Source organism: Carcharodon carcharias, chromosome 11 (genome assembly GCF_017639515.1).
Source record: "Carcharodon carcharias isolate sCarCar2 chromosome 11, sCarCar2.pri, whole genome shotgun sequence".
Classification (NCBI taxonomy): domain Eukaryota; kingdom Metazoa; phylum Chordata; class Chondrichthyes; order Lamniformes; family Lamnidae; genus Carcharodon; species Carcharodon carcharias.
Genome location: NC_054477.1, coordinates 117,104,873 through 117,128,959, shown reverse-complemented (window position 1 = coordinate 117,128,959; position 24,087 = coordinate 117,104,873). Strand labels below are relative to the sequence as shown.

Genomic DNA, 24,087 nt, shown 5'->3' with positions numbered 1-24,087 from the left:
GCTGAATTACCCCACCATCAACATCCTGGGAGTTACCATTGATCAGCATCTTAACTGGACCCACCATAAAAACGTGACAAGGGCAGGTCAGAGGCTAAGAATACTACAGTTGTTTTGAATGTCTTGCTGAGCTTCAAGAACGAATAACATCCATTTAAATCTCAGCAATATTTACATACGTGCAGAGGGAAGGGAAAGCTTCATTTGATTGACATGTCGATTACCTTGTAAAAATTTGCTGTTTCTTTGAAGAGTTTTTTCACTACCTGCGTTTTTATTTAAATACGATTAAGAGATTTGAAGTGGATAAAAGCTTTTGAAATTGATCATTTGAAAGGCTTTGATTGAATAATAGCTTTATGGGAAGGTAAGAGGGGAAATGTATTCCAATGGGAATGTTGAAAGGCTTTTCTTTTGCTGATAATTTGAGACTGGGGGACCCCCCTGTGGTTTACAACTCCTCGGAAAGACTGTGAACCATGGCCTGACTCCACCAAAATTGTGGGGGAAAGGTTGAGCTGTTCACTCCTAAACTGGAGCCAGGAAGAACAGGCAACCTGCACACTTATCCCGCACTAACGGAAACAGGAATGGGGGCGGGAACCATCGAATCAGGTCCCCCCGCCATTGTAAATGCCTCCTGAGTCAGCCCAACTCAGCATAAGCCTGAGCCAAAATTTATAAAGAACATGAACTCAAGCTCAAAAGAGGCAAGATGAACACAGAGTTTGAATGGAATTACTTTACAAAGAGGCTGCAAATTGATTTGCCATCCAGAGAGACAGTGCAGGTGGATAGTGTTGTTAAATTCAAAAGAGTATTCAAAAGTATGGATACTAGGTGGAAAAACAGAAAACTTGCTGGTATTTAAAAACCAGGGCAAAGGGTGAATAAGTCTCAATGTTTTTTGCTATTTCACCAAATTCCAATATTCCTTATGTTCCCTCGTAGGTTCCCTCCAAGCCTCTCACCATCCTGGCTTGGAAATATATTGCCATTCCTTCACCATCTCTGGGTCAAAATCTTAGAACTCCCGCCCTAACAGCACTATTGGTATACCCGCACCATATGGACTGCAGCTCACCATCACCTTCTCAAGGGCAATTAGGGATGGGCAATAAATGCTGGCCTAGCTAGCGAAGCCCACATCCTATGAATGAATAGAAAAGATATCAATTTTGAGTAAATTTAAAATGGTCCTGTTGGAATCACTACAAATTTTCACTTCAGTTCTGAGCTCTTCTGTATATTCTGCAAAACTTCTATTTACACTGACAAGGTGAAAGCAGTCCTACAGCATTTGTCTCCAATGAATGAACAGTGAAGTTCATTCATGCTTACTATTTTCTCATTGTGATTGCATTCAGTTGCTAATGACCAATATAATTAGGAGAGATTAGGAATCTCTACGAACAATTAGTGTGAGATTCAATTAGAATACACAGCTCCTATTACATAAAAGCCATTAAGGAATATCAATGTTTAGGAATTAAGGCCGATTTATACAACACAGTAAAATTAAATCCATGGTGCAGAGTTCTGGGACGGAATCTTGTTGAGGCGCTGGGGGTCTCGTTGCCAGCTGGAAAGCCAGCAAGAGACCCCCATTGCCTCTTTCCCAGAAGGCCTGCCGAACCCCACATGCCAATCAGGCAGTGGCAAGGCCAGGGGTGGGCTTTGTCCTAGAATCAGAGGCAAGCATCTCTTGTGCTCAGGAGCGCCACTGGGGAGACTATCGTTGCTGCTGGAGCGACCCAGGCCACAGGAAATTAACGTTGGGGACTGGTGGAGAGGAGTTCATGGGATACACATCACAGGGGGAGGGTTGGAGGGAGGGTTAACATCAAGGGTGGGTGTGTGGGTCTCAGCAGTCCCTCACTTCCCAGTTTCCATTAGGCATTGAGTGCCTGTGATTGAGGGACTCCTCTCACCAGGGGCGACAGGCTGGCCACACAGTTTTATCTATTGTGCACGCAGCATGGTGATAGAGCTGCCTGCTGGTGGCACAAAGCATGTAAGCTTTACAGCCAGCATGCGAAGGAGACTTTTATTGCACTAGAAATAGTTTGAGCTAGATTTGAACTAAGCCTCATTAGCACCAATACCAGCAGAGGTGGGATAAGGCCTTTAAGTGGTCATTAATTGGCCACTTAAGGGCCTCAGTTCCAGCTTGGTGGGAAAGTTGACCATGGGCATTCTCACCCAGAACATATCCTGGCAGAGGCAGGAAGGCGGTGGGGTTCTGGTGCACCACCAGCACACCTCCAAACTCGCCACCAGTGACAGCACACGATTCCAGCCACGGTTAGACATTCTGAAAGCAGCCTTGTACAAATACTGTAAGAATTTTGGTTTGTGATACTGCTATTTGTGGGAGCTTGCTTCAGGCAGAGTAGCTGCCACATTTCTTTACATTCCAACATTGACTTTACTTCAAAAAAAAGGTGCTTCATTTGCTGAAAAAAACTTTGGGTTATCTTGAAGTCATGGATGACACTATATAAATGCAAGTTTTTTCTTCCTTTCCTTGATCTGCTTGTTCCAGTTCTAAATATATTTTACAGTTTGGGCAATGTGTTTTGAAGGTTAGAATATGACTCATTTCCCAAAAGGTTTTGTTTCTTGGTGCTGACGAGGCTTAGGTTCAAATCTAGCCCAAATTCCTTCTAATGCAATAAAAGACTCCTTGGCATGCTGGCTGTAAAGCCTTTAAGTGAAATGACTTTGGTCACCATAAGTTTAAAAATTGGTGATGTTTTGTTAGAACAAAGACGTTTACACAATGCAAAAACAAAAACAGAATTACCTGGAAAAACTCAGCAGGTCCGGCAGCATCGGCGGAGAAGAGTTGACGTTTCGAGTCCTCATGACCCTTCAACAGAACTTGAGTTCGAGTCCAAGCACTCAAGTTCTGTCGAAGGGTCATGAGGACTCGAAACGTCAACTCTTTTCTTCTCCGCCGATGCTGCCGGACCTGCTGAGTTTTTCCAGGTAATTCTGTTTTTGTTTTTGTTTTGGATTTCCAGCATCCGCAGTTTTTTTGTTTTTATCTCTAAGTTTACACAGTGATTTGATAGGGATGTTTATAATTATGAAGGGACAAACAAATTAGATTAAAAACAGACTGTTTCAGTGATTGAGGATCTGGGACAAGGGACACATATACATGCAAGAGAATTAGGATATACAGCAGGAGAAACATTTTTATACAAAAGGTTGTGAGGTTGTGGAAAATGCTACTAAAACTAAGAATTGAAGCCGAGACTATGAGGTAAAAATTCATTTGTGTAGCTATGCAGACTTACATCGATTTCCTGGGGACAGCCAATGATGCAGGCTTTCTCATTGATATCAATGATGAATGCTGCATAGGCCATGCAAATAGCTGTCCACACCAGGTCAATGGATGTAGTTTCCCCACCACCCCACCACCCCCCAACCCTGCCATGTCAACATTTAAGGCTGGATTAGATAGATAGTAAAAGGAAAGGGGAATAAATAGGTTTGAGAACAAGATACAATGTGGGGTTAGCAGTCCTGCTAAAGGACAGATATAGTGGCTGGGCTGAGCAGCTTGAAACCATGCTATACTTTCTATGGGCTGGATTTTGCAAGAGGTAGAAACTTGATAGAAAACCATTGATATTTTCTGTTATTTCCCCCTCTGAAATCAGCTACAACTTCAGGATGTTGGGCATGCACAGGTTAAGGCGGAAATCCCGAAGTTGCGATCTGTCACTCAGTGCTCTGACACAGGCTGCATCATGGCTCCTCCCTGACCAGCAGTCATTGAAATCAGTGCAATTTTCAACTTTCCCAATCTCACATTTTAAAAAATTATACAACGTTCAATCAGGTGTAACTGGATTTTTAATTATGTGATTAATAACATTTGATGAATCACAGAACTGATCCTGAAAAAATAATTTCATAATGATTAATTGGTAGATTTTTAAGATAAATTATTCAAATTTTAAAAAATCAGAATATTTAAGCTTCTACCTTCACCAGATCTGTAAGTCCGAAACTTTAATTTGCTCTATGAAAAAAATTGTAGAAGTGATTTTATTTTAGTGCTTTTAGTTGCCGGTTTGGTGGGGCATGGGGGCGGTGGGGTCTATTAAAATCCTTTAATGCAACTGACTGCTTGGACAGCTTCAGAACATCACTGCTGCTCTAGCCTGGGAATGCCAAGGAAAGAACGCTGCAATCAGTTAGAGTAATTCTGGATAGTGACAGAGCTGAAATTCTTGACAGATCTCTCAACGAGCCTTACTTCGTCGTCAGCGGCAAGTACCCTTGCTTCACCACTGACTGCAAATTCCGTGCCTTCAATTCCTGGTTAACGTGAAACTAATAATAAAAACTCTTGTTAATGGAGCACTAATTGGCCATCTCCATTCCAGTCAGAGAGGCCACATGATAGCTGGTGTAAGAAATAGCACAGTCAAGGCTTTTCTGAGGCTCAGGCTGAGGAACGCTGTTGCACTGATTCTGCATCTGGCTGTGTTATACCTATCCTGGCAGTACTTGATAATGACACTGCATGCCTGAAATGAAAAATCAGTCGAATTCCGTTCCTCAATGCCAACTTCACTCACCTTGATGGACATGAAAACAATGCAAAAGGGAATTTTCATGCTAACAATATAAACATTAACTTGTATTCCAACGATTGTGGCCAAAATAGATAAGAATGAACAACTCTGATGTTTGAATTTGCCCTGTTATTAGTTAAACTGATGCAATTCTACAAATCATTGATACTTATTAATTGTTTTTCATACACATGGGATGGAAACTCGAGTTCCATCAGCCTTTATGTACTTACGCCCACCTTTCCTTTTGCACATCCAATCATCAACAACATTTCCTTATTTTGTGTGAAAACAGAGAAATATACAACAGAATATGAACACATAATGTGAACACATGAGCACAAGATTTAAACATCCTCTTGTGTTCTGCTGTTCTTTTATTTAAGGGCCAGGACAATCTGTGTCAAGAACTGGGGAAATTTCATGATTAGCCTGGAGGTCAGGGGTTTCTTACTCATTATAATTGTTTATCATTCTGACTGGTTTATTATATCTAGATTTTAAACTTTGCTGAGCAAAATAAATTGAAAACATTTACACCACACAAATGGCAAAAACAATTCCAAACAGAAAATGAATCTGAGGAGATAACTGCAGCTAAGTACTGTTAGTAAAGCGATGTATCAATTATGTACCATTATCTTCTAGATGTCTGAGAAGGATGGAACTTGATTCTGTGCCTTCCATTGTGTAATCCAGTGCAATATTTCCATTGATATCTTGCAACAACACATTGGCTCCAGCCTAAGAAAACAACATGAAAGATACATATCAAACTTAATTAGCATATATCTCTGCATGGCAATACTTTTAATATTTGAACAACTTTTACAGCTAAATATGTTTTCTTTATATCAGTTAATTTAATGATATGCTCCATTTTGTAAACATTTTTTAGAATTTATTTCAGAATTCAATGTTCTTTTCCTTTTGTACCTCCCATTTTTTCATCCAACATTGGCAGCCATGCCTTGAACCACCTAAGTCCTGTGCACTGGAATTCCTTACCTAAACCACTCCACCACCTTCTCCTCCCTTAAAATCCTCCTTAAAACCAACAACTTTGACCATCCCTTCTTGTATCTCCTTTCGATTGACATTTTTTTTGTTATGACTCTGTGAAATGCTTGGGGATGCTTTTCCATGTTAAAGATGCGATATAAATGCAAGCTGTGGTTGGTTGTGACTCATCTGCCTGTTCCTTCCTAAGTCTGTTCTTGGGATGTGAGTAACAATAACCTTACTTGTCCTAATGTTGTAGTCATGGGCTTACTTCTTGCTGAAGACCCTGCAGCAATGCCGTTCCCGCCATGGCATCCTGTAAGAAATTCCACGGTGATAGCTCCATGACAATAAAGGAGGAACAACATATGTCCCAATCAGATTAATATGTGACTTTGAGGTGAGGCTGTTCCCACAACATTGCATACAAATATGCAATTTGCAAAGTTGGGATATTTAAAACACAGCCTGGAATCAATCTTGACAGGGCTGAATTCAGAGACAGAGCAGCAAAATGGTAGGTAGCACCATTTTAGGTAAAGCTCTATACCAAGAATGCAGGATATGAAAGAAAGAAATAGGAGTAGAATAGGCCATACAGCCATGCAGCCTGCTCAAGAAGGTCATAGCTGAATTATTACATCATAAGTACATGGAGCAGGAGTAGGCAATTCAGGCCCTCGAGCCTGCCCCGCCATTCAATACGATCATGGCTGATCTCATTTCGGCCTCAACTCCAATTTCCCGCCCTCTCCCCATAACCTGTCAACCCACTACTAATTAAAAATCTGTCTATCTCCTCCTTAAATTTATTCAGCGTCCCGGCATCCACTGCACTCTGAGTTAGTGAATTCCACAGATTCACAACCCTTTGAGAAAAGTAATTCTTCCTCATCTCTAATTTAAATGTACCACCCCTTGGCCTAAAACTATGGCCTCTCGTTCTAGGATGCCCCACAAGTAGAAACATCTGCTCCACGTCTACTTTGCCTATCCCCTTTAACATCTTACATACCTCAATTAGATCTCCTCTCATCCTTCTAAACTCTAGTGAGTATAGGCCTAAACTGCTCAATCTCTCCTCATAAGACAAGCCCCGCATCTCTGGAATCAATCTAGTGAACTTCCTCTGAACTGCCTCCAATGCAGCTACATCCTTCCTCAAATAAGGGGACCAAAACTGTGCACAATACTCCAAGTGCAGTCTCACCAATCAGCTCCAGATTTTTACCCTATCCCCACATCCTTTGATTCACTTCACGCCCAAAAATCTATTTGTCTCAGTCCTGAATATATTTATCAACTTAACATCCATAGTCCTTTAGGGTTGACAATTCCAAAGATTCACAACCCTTTGAACAAAGAAGTTTCTGCTCACCTCAATTATTTCTATTCACTAATGGGATTTGGCATTGCTGGTTAGGCCAGCATTTGTTACCCATGCCTATTTGCCCTTGAGAATGTGGTGGTGAGCTGCTGTCATGAAATACTGCAGTCCATGTGGTGTAGGTACACCAGCAATGTTGTTAGGGAGGGAGTTTCAAGGTTTTGACCCAGCAACAATGAAGAAACTGTGATATATTTCCAAGTCAGGATGGTGAATGGCTTGGAGGGCAACTTTCAGATGATGGTGTTCACATGCGTCCGCAGCCCTTGTCCTTGTGTATGGTAGTGGTCATGGGTTTGGAAGGTGCTGCATAAGGGGTCTTGGTGAGTTGCTGCAGTGCATCTTGTACATGGTACACACTGCTACCACTGTACATTGGTGGTGGGGAGAGTGAATGTTTGTGGATGGAGTGCCAATCAAGTGGGCTGCTTTATCCAGCTTCTTGAGTATTGATGGAACTGCACTCATCCAGGCAAGTGGAGAGTATTCCATCACACTCCTGACTTGTGCCTTGTAGATAATGGATTGACTTTGGGGAGTCAGGAGGTGATTTACTCACTGCAGGTTTCCAAACCTCTGACCTGCTCTTGTAGCCACAGTATTTATACAGCTAGTCCAGTTCAGTTCCTGGTCAATGGTAACCCAGGATGTTGATAGTGGGGGATTCAGCGGTGGTATTGCCATTAAATGTCAAGGGGCAATGTTTAGATTCTCCCTTGCTGAATATGATCATTGCCTGGCACTTGTGTGATGTGAATATTACTTGCCACTTGTCAGATAATGTCCAGGTGCATTTGGACATGGACTGCTTCAGTATCTGAAGAGTTGTAAATGGTGCTGAACATTGTGCAATCAGCAACGAACATCCCCACTTCTAACTTTACGTTGAAAGGAAAATCATTGATGAAACAGCTGAAGAAATTTGGGCTTCGGACACTACCCTGAGGAACACCTGCAGTGATGTCCTAGAACTGAGATGATTGACCTCCAACCAGCGGAGAGCTTTCCTACTGATTCCCATTGACTCCTGTTTTGCTGGGACTCCTTGATACCACATTCGGTCAAATGCTGCCTTGAAGATAAGGGCAATCAATCTCACCTCAAGTCTCGAGTTCAGCTCTTTTGTCCATCTTTGAACTAAGGCTGAGGTCAGGAGCTGAGTGATCCTGGCAGAACACAAACTGAGCGTCAGTGAGTAGATTATTGCAAGTGCCTCTTGATAGCACTGTTGATGACACCTTCTATCGAGAGTAGACTGATAGGATGGTAATTAGCTGGGTTGGATTTGTCCTGTGTTTTACGTACAGGACATACCTGGGCAATTTTCCACATTGCCAGGTAGGTGCCAATATTGTTGCTGTACTGGAACAGCTTGGCTAAGTGCGCGACTTGATCTGGAGCATAAGTCTTCAGTACCAAAATATTGTCAGAGCCCATAGCCTTTGCAGTATCGAGTGCCTTCAGCTGTTTCTTGATATCACGAGAAGTGAATAAAATTAACAGAAGCCTGGCATCTTTGATGTTGGGCACCTCCAGAGGAAGCTGAGATGGACCATCAACTCGCACTTCTGGCTGAAGATTGTTGCAAATGCTTCAGCATTATCTTTTGTACTGACGCGCTGGGCTCCTCCATCATTTAGGATGGGGACATTTGTGAATCTTCTTCCTCCAGTGAGTATTTCAGTCGTAAATGGCTGGCCTCATCCTGAGACTATGGCCTGGATTTTCATCCTCGAGGCGGGTTGCAACTTCCCAGCTTGGCCTACCCACCTTGGGTGGGAGCGCCCGCAAAGGCAGGATCTTCATTGTCGATAGCAGGATGCAGGCTGGAGTTGGGTCAGCTTACCCAGGAAAGAGGTTGGAGGCAGCCATAGGGGCTGCCAGGTGCTAAAGTGAGCTGTTCAAAAGTCCCGCCTCAGTGCTGTAGAACTTTGTCCCAGTTAAAATAAAAACCCAAAGGCCCCCCAACCCACATCCCTCACTTTCCACACACTCCCCAGGCCTATCCATGACATCTCATGCACCCCACCCACCCTCCATGGCCTCCATGCCCACTATGCCAAAGTATGCCCCTGCACCTACCCCTATGGCCCCTCATACTCCATATTCCAAGTTATACCCCTCCACCCACCACCCCCCCATGGCCCCTCAAATCGCCAGTGCCAGGAATACATAATGAGGCTTAGCTGAGAGCTCAGACATCCAGTACTCTTGCTGATGGACCGCCATCCCAGGGAAAACACTGCTTGACAGTTCAGGCTTTCTGATCTCTCAGTCAATTTCACAATGTTTATTTAAGCAAGCTTATGTGGGGTCAAGGGCTTATGGTTTTTGTTATTGATACTTTAAAGGATCTGAATGATTGACACCTTTATTGCCTTGTAGTGAAATGACATCTTCCTGAACATAGTAGAAAGTTGTGAATTAGTTACTTTTTAAAGCTTTGTTTTCACACATATCCAACTGTCACTATAGGGTTCATTGGTTCTCCTTATTGGTTGGAGGTCAATGGGCATGGAATTGCCATAGCTTGACACTGGAAGGGTATGAAGTACCAATGGGGTGAATGGAGGGGCATAGCTTGGCATTGGGAGTATGAGGTGCCATGGGGATTGGGTGGAAGATCATAGTTTGGCATGGGGAGCATGAGGGGCTGTAGGGGGTGGGTGGAGGAGCATAGTTTGGCATTGGGGGTATGAGGAGTCATGGGGGTGAATAGAGGTGCAGAGATTGACATAGGGAAATGAGAGGCCATGGGGATGGGGAGGGGCAAAGCGTGGTATACAAGGCATGAAGGGGGAGGCAGTGCTGTCATGGTATTGTCATTGGACTAGTAATTCAGTGACCCAGGGTAATGCTCTGAGGCCCAGGTCCGGATCTCACCATGGCAGGTGGTGAAATTTGAATTCAAGAAAAATACGGAATTGAAAGTCTGATGATGGCCATGAAACCCCTGCAAAGTCATTTTGGAGACAAAGACCCATCTTCACATTGAGGATACTCTCCATTGTGTTGTGTGGTACTATCACCATGCTAAATGGGATAGATTTCAAACGGATCTAGAAATTCAAGACTAGGCAACCATGAGGTGCTGTGGGCCATCAGCAGCTGCAGAATTGTATTCAGCCACAACCTGTAACCTCATGGCCCGGCAGATCCCCCACTCTACCATTACTACCAAGTCAAGGGATCAGCCCTGATTCAATGAAGAGTGCAGGAGGGCATGCCAGAAGCAGCACCAGGCATACCTAAAAATGAGGTGACAACCTGGTGAAGCTACCACACAGGACTACTTGCATGCCAAACAGCATAAGCAGCAAATGATAGACAGAGCTAGGCGATCCCACAACCAACAGATCAGATCTAAGCTCTGCACTTCTGCCACATCCAGTCAGGAATGGTGGTGGATAATTAAATAACTCACAGATGCCAGTCTTCAGCCAATTCGCTTTACCCCACGTGATATCAAGAAGTGGCTGAAGGCACTGGATACTACCAATGCTATGGGCCCTGATAATATTCCAGCAATAGTACTGAAGACATGTGCACCAGAAATTTCTGTGCTACAAGCCAAGCTATTCCAGTACAGCTACAACACTGGCATCTACCCAGCTATGTGGAAAATTGCCCAGGTATGTTGTCTACACAAAAAGCAGGACAAATCCAATCAAGCCAATTACCACCCCTTCAGTCTATTCTCGATCATCAGTAAAGTGATGGAAGAGGTCATCAACAATGCTATCAAATGGCAGTTGCTTAGAAATAACGTATCCACTAATGGTAACTGTGGGTTCCTCCAGGGCCACCAGCTCCTGGCCTCATTATAGCCTTGGTTCAAACATGGACTAAAGAGCTGAACTCCAATGGTGAGATGAGAATGACTGGCCTTGGCATCAAGACAGCATTTGACCAAGTGTGGTATCAAGGAGCCCTAGCAAAACAGGAATCAGGGGGAAAACTCTCCACGAGTTGGAGTCATAACTAGCACAAAGGAAGACAGTTGGGATTGTTGGAAGTCAATCAACTCAGTTCCAGGACATCACTGCAGGAGTTCCTCAGGCTAGTGTCCTAGGCCCAACCACCTTCAACTGCTTCATTAATGATCTTTCTTCTATCATAAGGTCAGAAGTGGGGTATTCACTGATGATTGCACAATGTTTAGCATCATTCACAACTCCTCAGATACTGAAGCAGTCCATATCCAAATGCAGCAAGACCTGGGCAATATCCAGGCATGGGCTGACAAGTGGCAAGTAACATTCACACTCTCACAAGTGCCAGGCAATGACTATCTCCAATAAAAGAGAATCTAACCATCACCCCGTGACATTCAATGGCAATCCCTTATTATCTATGTCCTGGGGGTTACCATTGACAAGAAACTGAACTGGACTAGCCATATAAATACTCTGGATACAAGAACATGTCAAAGGCTCGGAATCCTGCTGTGAATAATTCACCTCCTGACTCCCCAAATCCTGTTCACCATCTACAAGGCACAAGTCAGGAGTGTGATAGAATATGCTCCACTTTCCTGGATAAATGCAGCTCCTAAAAAAACTCTAGAACCTTTATAACATTCAGGACAAAACAGCCCGCTTGATTGGCACCCCATCCACAAACATACACTCTCTCCACCACCAATGCATGTGGCAGTAGTGTCTACCAACTACAAAATACGTTGCATGAACTCACCAAGGCTCCTTAGACAGCACTTTCCAAACCCACAATTATTACCATCTAGAAGGATAAGGGCAGCAGATAGATGGGAATACCACCACCTGCAAGTTCCCCTCCAAGCCACTTGGAAATATATCACCATTCCCTCACTGTCGCTGGGTCAAAGTCCTGAAACTCCCTCCCCAACAGCGCTGTGGAAGTACCTGCACCACATGCAGCAGTTCAAAACGGCAGCTCACCACCATCTCCTCAAGAGCAATTAGGAATTGGTAATAAATACTAGCTGACGATGCCCACATCCCCATATATGAATAAAAGAAAATAAGGTATGGGTGTGGGGGCATAGCTTGGCTTAGGGGGCATGAGGGGCCACAGCGGGTGGGTGGGGCATATTTGGTATGGCGGGCATGAGCAGGACCTTTTGAACTTACCTTTTTAAAAGTCCCCTAATGCAGACCGAGGTATGTGACTCTACTGAGTGGTGGTGAAGCACGTTTCTTTAGAAGCCTGGCCCAACTCCATGAAAATTGCAGAGGAGTAGGACATGGCTATCTCCACAATGGAACCAGCCAGGTGAGGCAGCTAGATGAAGGCTTTTGACAGGAACCAACCCTCCCCCCCTTAAAAGCATTTCTGAAAATTAGACAACCCAGGAATGGGACTGGGACTCCCGGAATTGACACCCACCCGCCATTTATAAAACAGCTACTGAGTCATCCCAATTTGTTGATAATTCATCCCTTTGACTCCCTTGTTCTACACCCTCCAGTCAGAGAAACAGCCTTTCAACATCTACTCTGTCAAGCCTATGAGAGTTTTATACATTTTAATGAGAACTCCTCTCATTCTCCTGAAATTCAGAGAATATATGCTGTTTTACACAATTTCTTCTCTTAGGACAGTTCTTTCATTTGTAGAATCAATCTCACTAAGACAATTATATCCTTTATTAGATAAGGAGATCAAAAGTGGATAAAACACTTTGCCTGTGGGTCTCACCAAAGCCCAGCGAAACTGCCTTGTTTTTGTACTCCAATCCCTTTGCAATAAAAGTTATTTTACGATTTATTCGAGCAAAGTTTTAATTTTTTTTAATGTCTTGCTGACACATTAACTGATTACACTGGCTCATGACAAATATTTCATTCACCAATATTCCAATAAGTTTGAGCAGAAACACAAAAGAAAAATAAAAACATAACAGATACAACTTTGGGCACAATTTCCAGCAACCACCAATCAATTGGATAGATTGGAGAAGCTGGGGTTATTCTACTTACATCAAAGTTGGCTGAGAGGAGGTTTGATAGAGGTGTTGAAAATTGTGATGGGTCTAGACAGAGTTGATAGAGAGACACTGTCCTAGCTGTCCATTGTAGATTGGAATATTAAAACTTACAAAATCAGTGCAGTCATTCTGCCACTTGGCTTCAAGCATGCAGTCATATCAACTTGGATCAGTTATTTTGAAGTGTTTACTGAACAAGTTAATTTTTTCAATAAACTTAGAAATTAGCAGAAAATGCACGGTGAATTGTCAATCTGGCGTTTGATTGCAATTATGCATTACCATTGAGAGCAGTTTCATGGAGTGCAAAATAAGTTACAATGAGGGCTCTAAATTGTACTTTGACAAACAGGAGTCAGCTCTGTGTATATCTGCTTAAATACATGGAAAGAGTATTTTTCCTCTTGCAGCTATTTTTTGCCAGGAGAGAGTTAACAGGACTGCCTTCTCATAACATTGAAAATGCTCTGCAGTTAGATTGTGGATTGTTTAGGTGGTGCAGTGCAGTGCCTGAGCACTTTCTAAACTGAACTCCACACAGCGCCAATACCTAATGATGTGCAATGTCTCTCAGTACTTGGCTTTAGACTATTCAGTGTCACATTAGGATCTGGCTCCAGAATTATACCATGATCACTTCTCTGTGTACCTGCAACTTCAATGACCTGAAAGAAAAGTGACACATAACTGCAGCTTTCTGTATCCATCACCACTTTGCTCATTATCAGTGTGGAGAGATCAATACAGAATTTGGCATTTCTCAAATCTGTGACCTCCACCATCTAAAAGGAGAAGGTAAGCAGGTACATGGGAACGCCATCACCACAGCTGACAAGTGACCAGAAGCTCAGTGTTACGCTTGTGGACTGAGTGGAAGTGTTATGCAAAGTGGTCACCTAATTGCATTTGATCTCCCCAGTGTGGAGGAGACTGCATCATGAGCGGCAAATACAGAATACTGAACTGAAAGAAGTACAAGTAAATCACTGTTTCACCTTGAAGGAGTGTTTCAGACTTTGGATGGTGAGAAGGGAGGTATTTGAAAGGAGAATCTGTTGCATCCCTTATGCTTGCACATGAAGATGCTGTGAGAAGGGGAGTTGGGGGATGATTGAGGACTGGGCCGAGGTGTCGCAAAAGGAATGGTCCTTCAGAATGCTGAAAGAGGAGGGGAGGGGAAGATGAGTGAATGGTAGCATCATCATGGAGTGGCAGAAAAGACAGGATTATGTGGAGGCTGGCGGAGTGGAAAATGGGGACATGCACTTTGGGATGTCCTGACAATATGAAAGGCGCATTATAAATTCAAGTTTTTCTCACATTAGGGTTGAATGGCGGTGACATAGTCAAATTCATGCATCATCATCAACCATCCCTATCAGATATCTATTAAATAGTCTTTCCTTAAATTATAAACTACAGAATGTGATTAGTTAATAGAGGGTCTCAGTTAATGTTGTCCATTGCATTTGTGTAGGTTACATAATCATACCTGTTTCTCTATGTCTCAGCAAAATTGATCCAAACAGATATCATTCCAAATAAAATTAAATAGACAATAAAAAAGTGAGTTGGAAGTTAACTTATCACTTCATAGGTATGAATCCATCTTTATGACCTTGGCCCATTGCAAATCTGTTAGAGGATATAGCTTGAAGAGCATGGGGAGCAACCTCTCCTACACTGTGAGGAATCCATGAGATTGTAGTACTTCAGAGCCTTTAAGTACACGTTTGATACTTGAAAACTTTCTTCCCAGCCAAGTCGGATGTACATATGTGTTCACTGTGCTACCCCATAATCTGTTTGTACCAAAGGTGGCATATAAATGATTTGTACATTGTTCACAAAAAAAGCTTGTAAAAGTTCACTGCCTCCAAGGCTGGAATTTTCCTTTTTTGAAACAAAGTGCTGTGGCAGGTGGGTTCCGCGGCTCATTTCCCACTGGTCAGAGTGGCAGGAAACCGCGCTTGATTCCGTGCTCAGAAACTCATTAATTATGCACAGGTCAATATCTCTCCAAATTTCATGACAGTTCAGAACTGATTTGCCCACCCTACCATTCCCAATGGAGCCAAAGGTCTGGGCGCCGTATTTAAACGCCACTCGAGCACACACATTTCACTCTCTCCAGCCCAGCTGTCTCCAGGAGACCCACGGAGATGGCTGCAAAATAGAAGAAGAAAGCTGCAGCCAGGTTCTGCCACAACGCCCTCCAGGTGTTGGGAAGAGGAGTACACCAACACTGGGATGTCCTCTACCCCATGTATGATTACAAGAAGCAAACAAGCCTCATTTCTCCTGCCTGGGAGGCCATAGCAAGCCAGGTCAGCATGCTAGCAACCGCACCCATAACGTAATTCAGTGCAGGAAGAGGATGAATGATCTCATCCACTCCACCAAGGTAACTGAACCTTCAGCTCCCTCGAATCCTACACTCTAATCATAGCATCATGCATTCAAAGGGTTATACTCTTCAGGATCTCACACAACATTAGCAGGAGATAGGTTTCAGCTTTGACTATCTCATGGGCACTTTCACATCACCAGCATCTCACCTATCGTACTGTAAAAACTCCATCCTCAGCCCTTACTGGGGAGGGTTCACCACACACAGGAGGCATGCATGCTTCCCAACCTCTCCTCCATCGCTTCTCATCACATCCCATCCACTTGTCTTCATGCAGTCCAAGCTTGCCCACAACAGAAAGGAAAGATCCCAGACAGGAAGAGGGGCGGCCAACATAACTGACCTCACCAAATTCGAGGAGAATGCTGCCGAGCTGGCAGGGTAGGATGGAATTGCTCCTTTGGGGAAGGCAATATCAGCTTATCCCAGCAACCAAGTACGGCTGACACCTCTATGAGTTGATCACATCCTGACATTCACAGTGAGTGACATGCAATGACGTGTATTATGCCTGTTCATGAACTAAATCTCTCTTCGCTCTTACAGGTACCAGCAGCTCCAGGAATACCAGTAGGGCCAACATAAGCCCCAGTCCAAAACCACCAGACCACCTCAGAGGAGGAAGCTGAGGAAGCATCCAAAGAATTGTCACTGTGTTCACCCACACCCTCCACCAGCACAGAGACACACACCTCTGTGGGTCATAGTTCTAGTTTAGGCTCAGGGTCACTTTCTGGAAAGCACCTCACTGATACATCTCTGCAGCAGTTGGAGGCAGGAACAGGCCAGGTCTCTGGCACTCGGAGGACTGCTGAAGATGATCCACCTGCTGAGTCCGAGTTAGGCGATGAGCCTCTGCGAGCGGCCACCAAGGAGATGCAACAACAGGCAGCGATGAGAGCGTCACTCAGCAGACTATAGCGAAGGATGGAGGAGTCATCTGGGTCTGTCTGATGTCGTGGCTTGAACACACGAGCACCTCAAGGTCACCATGGAGACTTTGGTCCAGCAGATTATGCCGGATTTGCGCTTGGTCCTGGACTCCATGGCTACAGGCATAGGTAGGATCCATCAGTGGCTAGCTGAGAGGTGGGTGGGGCATCTTGACTTCACTCCAGGTGACCCTTCCCCTCAAGGAGCCAGAAAGGGTCATTGAGCACACTGAGGGGGATGAGCATCAGCCAGACACCCCAGGGGCCTCCACACAGGACATACCATGGATGTTCAACCTCTCTGAGTCCCCTCTGCCTGTGACTCCATCCGTTCCAGCTGGTCAGGCCAGGGAGGGTGCATCTGCCCCTGAGCAGGAGACCCTTATTAAGCTGGTGCCTCCAGGCCTCAAGCCATCAGATGACATCCACCAATGTCATCACAGACAACAGGGCGTAGTAGTCAGCAGGCTGCCTTCACCTCTGCTGCAGATGTCAGGGCTGCACCCAGGTGTGGTGGTAGGATGAGAAACATTAAAAAATATTAGCATTACTTTTGGGTCACGGATGTGCAATCGCTGTACAAATCTTGCATTTTTGTAAATACATTTGATGTCAATGAGAATGGTTTGGTCATTATTTATATATGTGTCCTCTTATTGCAAGGGTTAGGCATCCTCATACTCAGTGATCACCCCGCTTTGTGAGATTCACATTCATGCGATGTCAACCTCACTGAAGATAGTTTCCGGACCCTTGCGTAATGTCGGGGAGATGTGTCAAGGCCTTTGTTAGGAGTGTGTGCTAAATGCATTTGCAACCTTTATTGCTTATGAGACAACATTGTGTGAGGGATGTTCAGCAGCCTTGGAGGATTAGCTGCAATTGTGTCTTCTCAGGGGTGCTGCCAAAGCACAAGACCTGACGACATGATGATATCTTCAACCATGTGCTCATCTCAGTGTCCGCTGTAGTTTCTCATTAAGGTGGCGACTACTACATCAAGTTCTTTGATGCAGCGTTTTCACTGTTCTGTCAAATTTCACTTCCCAGAGCGCACGCATACAGAGTGCACTGCTGATCTTTTCAGAGACTATAACCTGGTGAATCATAAGGATTGAAGGTGCAAGTCCAAATGCTGAACTTGTTCTCGATATAACCAAGTGTGATTCCCTTTCAGTGCACTGGCATGACATTAAGGTACAGGGGGAATGTGGCCATCTCCCGTTGTTTTCGCCTTACTCCTCCTGGAATCTGGTGGCAATTAAAGTGGCATGGGCACGTCTTCCACCTTGTGCTTCTCCGATTGCACGTCACGTGGAAGCTGACCCTCATCGTCTTCTTCAGGTTCCTGGCACTCTTGCTCTTCATGCTGCAAGGAGCATTCATCCTCCTCCATTTCTCCTTCTTACAAGGGATGCCCTTTCAAGTACTAGATTATGAAGGGCACAGCAGACCATGATGATGCAGGATAGCTTATCTGGAGTGTACTACAGTGCCCCACCTGAGTGGTCCAAATGTCGGAAGCGCATCTTCAGAATGCTGACAGTCTGCTCAATTAGGGACCGTGTGGAACTATGAGCTGCATTGTACCTCTCCCCCAAGGCACTCTTAGGATGACTTCAGTGAAGAAAAGTCATATGGACTCAAAATGTTAACTGTCTTTCTCTCCACAGATGATGTCAGACCTGCTGAGTTTTTCCAGCATTTCTTGTTTCTGTTTCAGATTTTCAGCATCCGCAGTATTTTGCCTTTATCTTAAGACATCTTTGGTGCTGTCAACAGGGAATTATGGCTTTCAGTTCAACTGCAGATGCCAGGCGGGAGGACAGGTCAGGTGGGCATTAACCCCCCCCAGTGTTTCCGATGAGTGCCTTGTGGTCCTCCTGGAGGAGGTGGCTGCCAGGAGGGGCACCCTTGACCCCAGGGATAGAAGGAGGAGGCCACTGCACCTTACAAAAAGAGCTTGGAAGCAGGTCAGCAACTATGATGTTGTGCGGTGCCCCTGGATCCAGTGCAGTTAGAGGTTTAACGACCTGCTGCACTCAGGAAGGGTGAGTTCCATGTTGGCTTGGATCAGTGTGTTGAACTATTAACGCCTGGCCATCCCTCCCATGGAGCTCGGGGTGTTAGACTCTGAATGCTAACCGTCAGTGACATTGGAGCTGGCCAAGGGGGTGAGCCCATGCTGCTTCACTGAGTGCCTTGCAGCTCAAGGGCCATGATTTGGATGTGCCCTGCAAGGTGCTCCTCGGAGTTGGCCAGGCTGCAATGGCACTGCCGGTAGAGAGTGGATGAATCAATGCTCCACTGCCTATCCAGGAGAAAACAGCCCATAACAACTTTTTGAAAGGCTATGGACTGGCAGAGGCTCCCAAAAACTCCTAAGCCTCATGAAGTGTGAGCAGGATGCCTTGGAGATGGAAAACCAGCGCACACCTCAGTCAACCGGCCGTGGAGAGGCTGCAGTATCAGATGAGGGTAAGAGTGCAATGCACAGAGATGAGAATTTCAGATGGTGCAAACATTCTTGTGTAGTCTCATCATTGGTGGGAGCTTCAAAACTGGATTCTCCATTGAAAGACAAGGACACCATGATACAGCTCTCCATGGTCTCACCAGGGTGCCTGGCATGCACAGTGACAGTGCGATGACTTAAACTCATGACATGTCATTGTTCTCCCTTAGATTTGCCACTGCACACCTGATTGCAAGACCTCGAAGAGCCACCTGTGGTGCCAGAGGACCACCAGGCTCCAGATGCACCTGCATCACACCCGTTCTCTGAACCAGGCACCAGCAAAGATACCAGCACCTCGGTGGCATTCGGTCTTCAGCTAGAATGTCGGTGCATAGCAGTGAGGGCACTTAGCACTCGCTTGAGGAGCAGGCAGAGGCAGAGAGTGCCAGCAGTCGAAAGGCTGCTGGTGACCAGAACAATGAGACTCATAGACAGATGATGAGCCTCTGGGGTCATCCATTAGACAGCAGGTGCTGGATGTCCAGTGAGATGTGCGGGAGGATCTGGTGGAGACCCATGAGGGTCTGTATTCTATGGTTTCCATTATGGATGAGTCCATGCGGAGCATCAGCACTGCATTGTCGGAGCACACTGCCTCCTCCATTGAGAGAGTGGGGACTCTTATAGAGAGACAGCTCCAGGAACAGAATCAGGTTCCTGGGGGTTGTGCTTGGGCCTGTAAGCCCTCACACAGGCACTGACCTCAAGTGGTCAGTGTCAGTGCGGGAGATGGATGAGACACGCTTTATCCCAGCTAGGTACCCATCCATCAATGTGAGAGTGAACTCACATTGGCGCATGAGCTGCCTGTTCTCTCTGTGGGCTCTTCTCATGGCATATGGGGTATATTGTGTTATTCTGCAAAGAGGGCTGTATTTCTTTTGTGTGTGTGTGCGTGTATGACTTCATTAGGCTGGGAAGAGCTTGATAGGAGTCAGGTTGTCCGGGGGATTGGAATCATGAAAAGGAAAAGTGGTATTAAGTTGAAGTACAGGTAAATAGGTTGGATCTAATATTTGCATTTTAAGATAAGTTGAGAGTTTGTTTGAACATCAAAGATGAGTCAGAGGTGACAAGAAAATGTTTACATATTGCAGGAGTCCATAGGTAAACAAGTAATGGGAGTATGATATTTTATTGACCCAAAAGCAAAGACAAGATGGAAATGTGAAAGATCTTATATTTGGAAGGGTTGAGTTTCAAAGGGGTGTGAGAACAACAGAAAGAGGATGAAAGGGAAAAAAGGTACAGTAGAGTTACTGTGGTTAGCTGTTGAGCTGGAGAGCTGTTGAGATAGAGATGTCTGGAGCTGGCTGGAGCTGTTTGAGTTGTTGAGATAGGTGGAGCACTGGGCTAAAAGAGGATGAGGTTTGAATCACCTATCCAGTCAAGCCAGAGAAGAGTTGGGCTGCAGCAAGCAGATTTATTTTGAAGGGGATTCCATCACACAGTGAAAAAGGGTGAAGGTCATGTGGTGCACCTTTACTGAAGATACAGCAGTTTGCCTTGTGTAATATTACTGGATTTCATAGTTAACATCCATAAGAAAATATTGCAGAAGTTGTTTACTTGTGGGTTTGACCAAATAGAGAGTTTTGGGGGGAATGTTTGTAAGGATAACCTTAATTGTGTAACTGTAATCTTGTGTGCTTATGTTTTCTTTTATTTTTGCTAAAATAAATTTTTACTTTTAATTTTTAAAAATCCTATAAGTATTACTGGACCTCTTATTGTAGGTCATCTTCTCAGTTTCAGAATACGAAAGAAAAGGGTATGGCCCATAAGCCAAGTTTCCCTCTGGGATTTAGTTTACACAGCAACTAATACCAGATGTGATCAGAACACAAGTGTGACATAAAGAAATCTGGAATTACCGCCAGGGCCTTGCTCACATGGTGGACACCAAGGAGCAGAAGATGTTGGAGCCCTCCTGCAACGGGACCCTAGAGGGACATCCACGGCATGCTGGGTGGATTTTCGTGGACACGGCTCTGCTGTGAATTGGCTTACGGAAAGTGGAATGTCACCGCTGAGGGTCTGCTCAGAATGGGTGATGGTTAAGGGGGTGAAGAGGAAGGTCCACCTGTGTTTGGGAGAGAAAGAGGTATCGGGGTTGGGAGAGGAAGGTCTAGGATCGACTGGGAGAGGATGAAGTGTGGTGGTGGTATGCAGTGAGGTAGGGAAGGGGAGAACAAAGGAATCGGGGTGAGGTTGGGGGATGGGAATAAAGGTGTCGGGAGGAGTTTGGGGAGAGGGACTATGGGGGGAGGAAATGGTAAGGGGGAGAAGATGGCAACTGGAGGTGTAGGTGTAAGGGGTTTGGAATGTATAAGGGAAGGAGTTTGAAAGGGAAGGAGTCCAGGGGGAGGAAGGAGTGCAGGGAGGGGAAGGAGTAAGGATGGTGGAAGAGGTAATGGTGGAGGAAGGAGTCATGAAGGGATAAGGAGTAGGGCTGGAGGAAGAAGTAAGTGTGGAAGAAGGAGTCCAGAGATGGGAAGGAGTAAAGCTGGCTGAAGATGTAAGGGTGTCTGAACGAATCAGGAATAGGAAGGACTGAGCTTTTAGGGGGAGTCTGGGGTGGTGGGTGTGGAAGGACTAAGGTTGGGGCAGTCCAGGGGAATGTAGGAGTTCCAAAGGGGCAAGGAGTCCAGAGGGGGCAAAGTCCAGGTGAACATTCAAGGGAGGACTCTGATGAGTCCATGACTGCCTCATGGGGAGTGAACTGAGGGAATGGTGAGAAAGACCGAGGGCAGAGTGAGGCGGTAGGGTGGGAGGGTGAGAGTTCGACAGTATTGATAGAAGGGATGGCAACGTTGGTTGGTGGGGACTCAGAGACAGACACAAGAGCCCTGGAGGTGGGAAGGAAGAGGTCTGGGAGGTTAATGTGGATGGGGGGTGGGATTTTTCGGAGCTAAGGGAACATACAGGCTGACCTGGACATCCCTGAAAGAAAAGGGTTGAGGCTGGTAGGTCACGGAGGACAAGCAGAAGGTGATGCCAAGGGGGTTCACAGTGATGCGGCAAAGGAAATGGGTGACTGGGGGAGGGGAAAGGATGGCACTGTGAAAGGCAAGCTGTAGCACTACCATGCTGGCTAAATCAAAAATGAAACGAGAGTCGTGGTGGGCGAGATCAGGTGCTGCATGGGAGTGTGATCAGTGGGTGGACAGAGATGCAGGTCAACTCAGATGGACAACTGAGAGAGAACCCAATAAATTTTAGTTAGATGTGCACACTCGACCCGAATGAATGTGCAATGACGTTGGGCAAGAGTCCTGACGTCATCACGCACTCACGTGATAGTTTGTTTGGCGGGCACGTGCACGAGTCAGCAAAGCACCTGCCAACAATTGACAGGCCTATTAAGGCCATTAAAGTTCTAAATAAACTAAAATTTTCACTGTCCATCCAACCTTATTGGCCAGCCAGGGTGACATCATGGAGCCCGGCTGCTTCTGGGCCCGTCCGCCGAGCCAGCCTGACCACCAGAAAATCCTGGCCTATATTTCTATCTCCCTTCCTTTCTGAAAATGATGCTTGACATGAAACATTAACCCTGATGCTCTCTCCATGGGTGCTGCCAGAGTAGTTCCAGCATTTTCTGTTTTTATTTCACAATATAAAATAGCACATGTTGTTGGGGCTTATATATTAGCATGGGTAGAGGAATGCATCATTAACAGGAAAGAGGGTTGGGATAAATGGATCATTTGCAGTTTGGCAAACTGTAACTAATGGGGTGCCATAGGGATCAGCGCTGAGCGCTCAGCCATTTACAATCCATACCAATGACTTGGATGAGGGGACTAACTGTATTACAGCCAAATTTGCTGATGATACAAAGCTAGATAGGAAAACAAGTTTGAGAAGGACACAGAGTATGCAAAGGGATATGGATGCATTGGCCTGAATTTTTGGTTGCTGGGTGCACGCGATCGTGCGGAGATCTGATTGAACTATTTAAGATTCTGAGGGGGCTAACAGGGTGGATGCTGAGAGAATATTTCACATTGTGGGGGAATCTAGAACTAGGGGACACGGTGTAAAAATAAGAGGTCTCCTATTTAAAACAGAGATAAGAAGGAATTTATTCTCTCAGAGGGTCATTAATCTTTGGAATTCTCTTCCATGAGAGCAGCGGAGGCTGAGACATTGATTATATTCAAGGCTGAGTTAAACAGATTTTTATCCACAAGAGAATCAAGGGTTACAGGAGCAGCAGGAGCGGCTGGGAAATGGACCCTGACCATGATTTCTCACTGGTTTGCCAATTAATGGCCAGCTAGCATGAAACGTGAGCTGAAAAACTCAGCGCTGCCAGGGTGGGTGCGGGAAGAGGGCGGGCGATGGTGTCACCGCACAGAAATTTCATCCCACCCTTGGATGAGGTTTGATGAAAAATGTAAGGGCCACCTGGCCGATTCACCCGTCCACCAATCATAAGGTTAGACGGGCTATGCAAAATCGCAGATAATTGCGCCGTTATTAAGTGGGTGGTCAAAGATTTGGCAAATGGAGTACAATGTGGGAAAATTTGAGGTTATTACTTTGGTGGGAAGAATAGAAAAGCAAAACATGAATTAAATTGAGATAGACTGCAGAATGCTGTGGCAATGAGGGATCTGGGTGTCCTTATACATGAATCACAAAAGGTTAGCATGCAGGTACAGCAAATAACTAAGAAGACAAATAGAATGTTAGCCAGTATTGAAACGAGAAGTATAAAAGTAATGAAGTCCTACTACAGCTGTACAGGGCACTGGGGAGACCGCACCTAGAGTATTGCACATATTTTTGATCTCCTTACTTAAGGAGATATAGACATGCATTGGAGGCAGTTCAGAGCAGGTTCACTAGGTTGATTCCTGGGATGAAGGGGTTGTTTTATGGGGAGAAATTGACCAAATTGGGCCATTACTCACTGGAGTTTAAAAGAATGAGAGGAGATCTTATTGAACCATTTAAGATTCTGAGAGGGCTGACAGGGTGGATGCTGAGAGAATATTTCACATTGTGGGGGAATCTAGAACTAGGGGACACAGTGTAAAAATAAGGGGTCTCCTGTTTAAAACAGAGACAAGAAGGAATTTATTCTCTCAGAGGGTCATTAATCTTTGGAATTCTCTTCCATGAGAGCAGCGGAGGCTGAGACATTGATTATATTCAAGGCTGAGTTAAACAGATTTTTATCCACAGGAGAATCAAGGGTTACAGGGGCAGGCAGAAAAGCGGAATTAAGGTCACAATCAATCAGCCATGACCTCATTAATTG

The 24,087-nt window shown here is 45.0% G+C and overlaps 1 protein-coding gene across 1 annotated transcript in view; it reads right to left on the bottom strand.

The window, feature by feature from the left end:
• The window catches only part of myo16 (myosin XVI), a 657,504-nt gene that overhangs the window by 528,817 nt on the left and 104,600 nt on the right, over window positions 1–24,087 (bottom strand). The window contains exon 5 of the mRNA XM_041198724.1: window positions 5,234–5,342. Coding sequence (XP_041054658.1) covers window positions 5,234–5,342 — 109 coding nt within the window. The remainder of the gene's footprint in view (window positions 1–5,233; window positions 5,343–24,087) is intronic.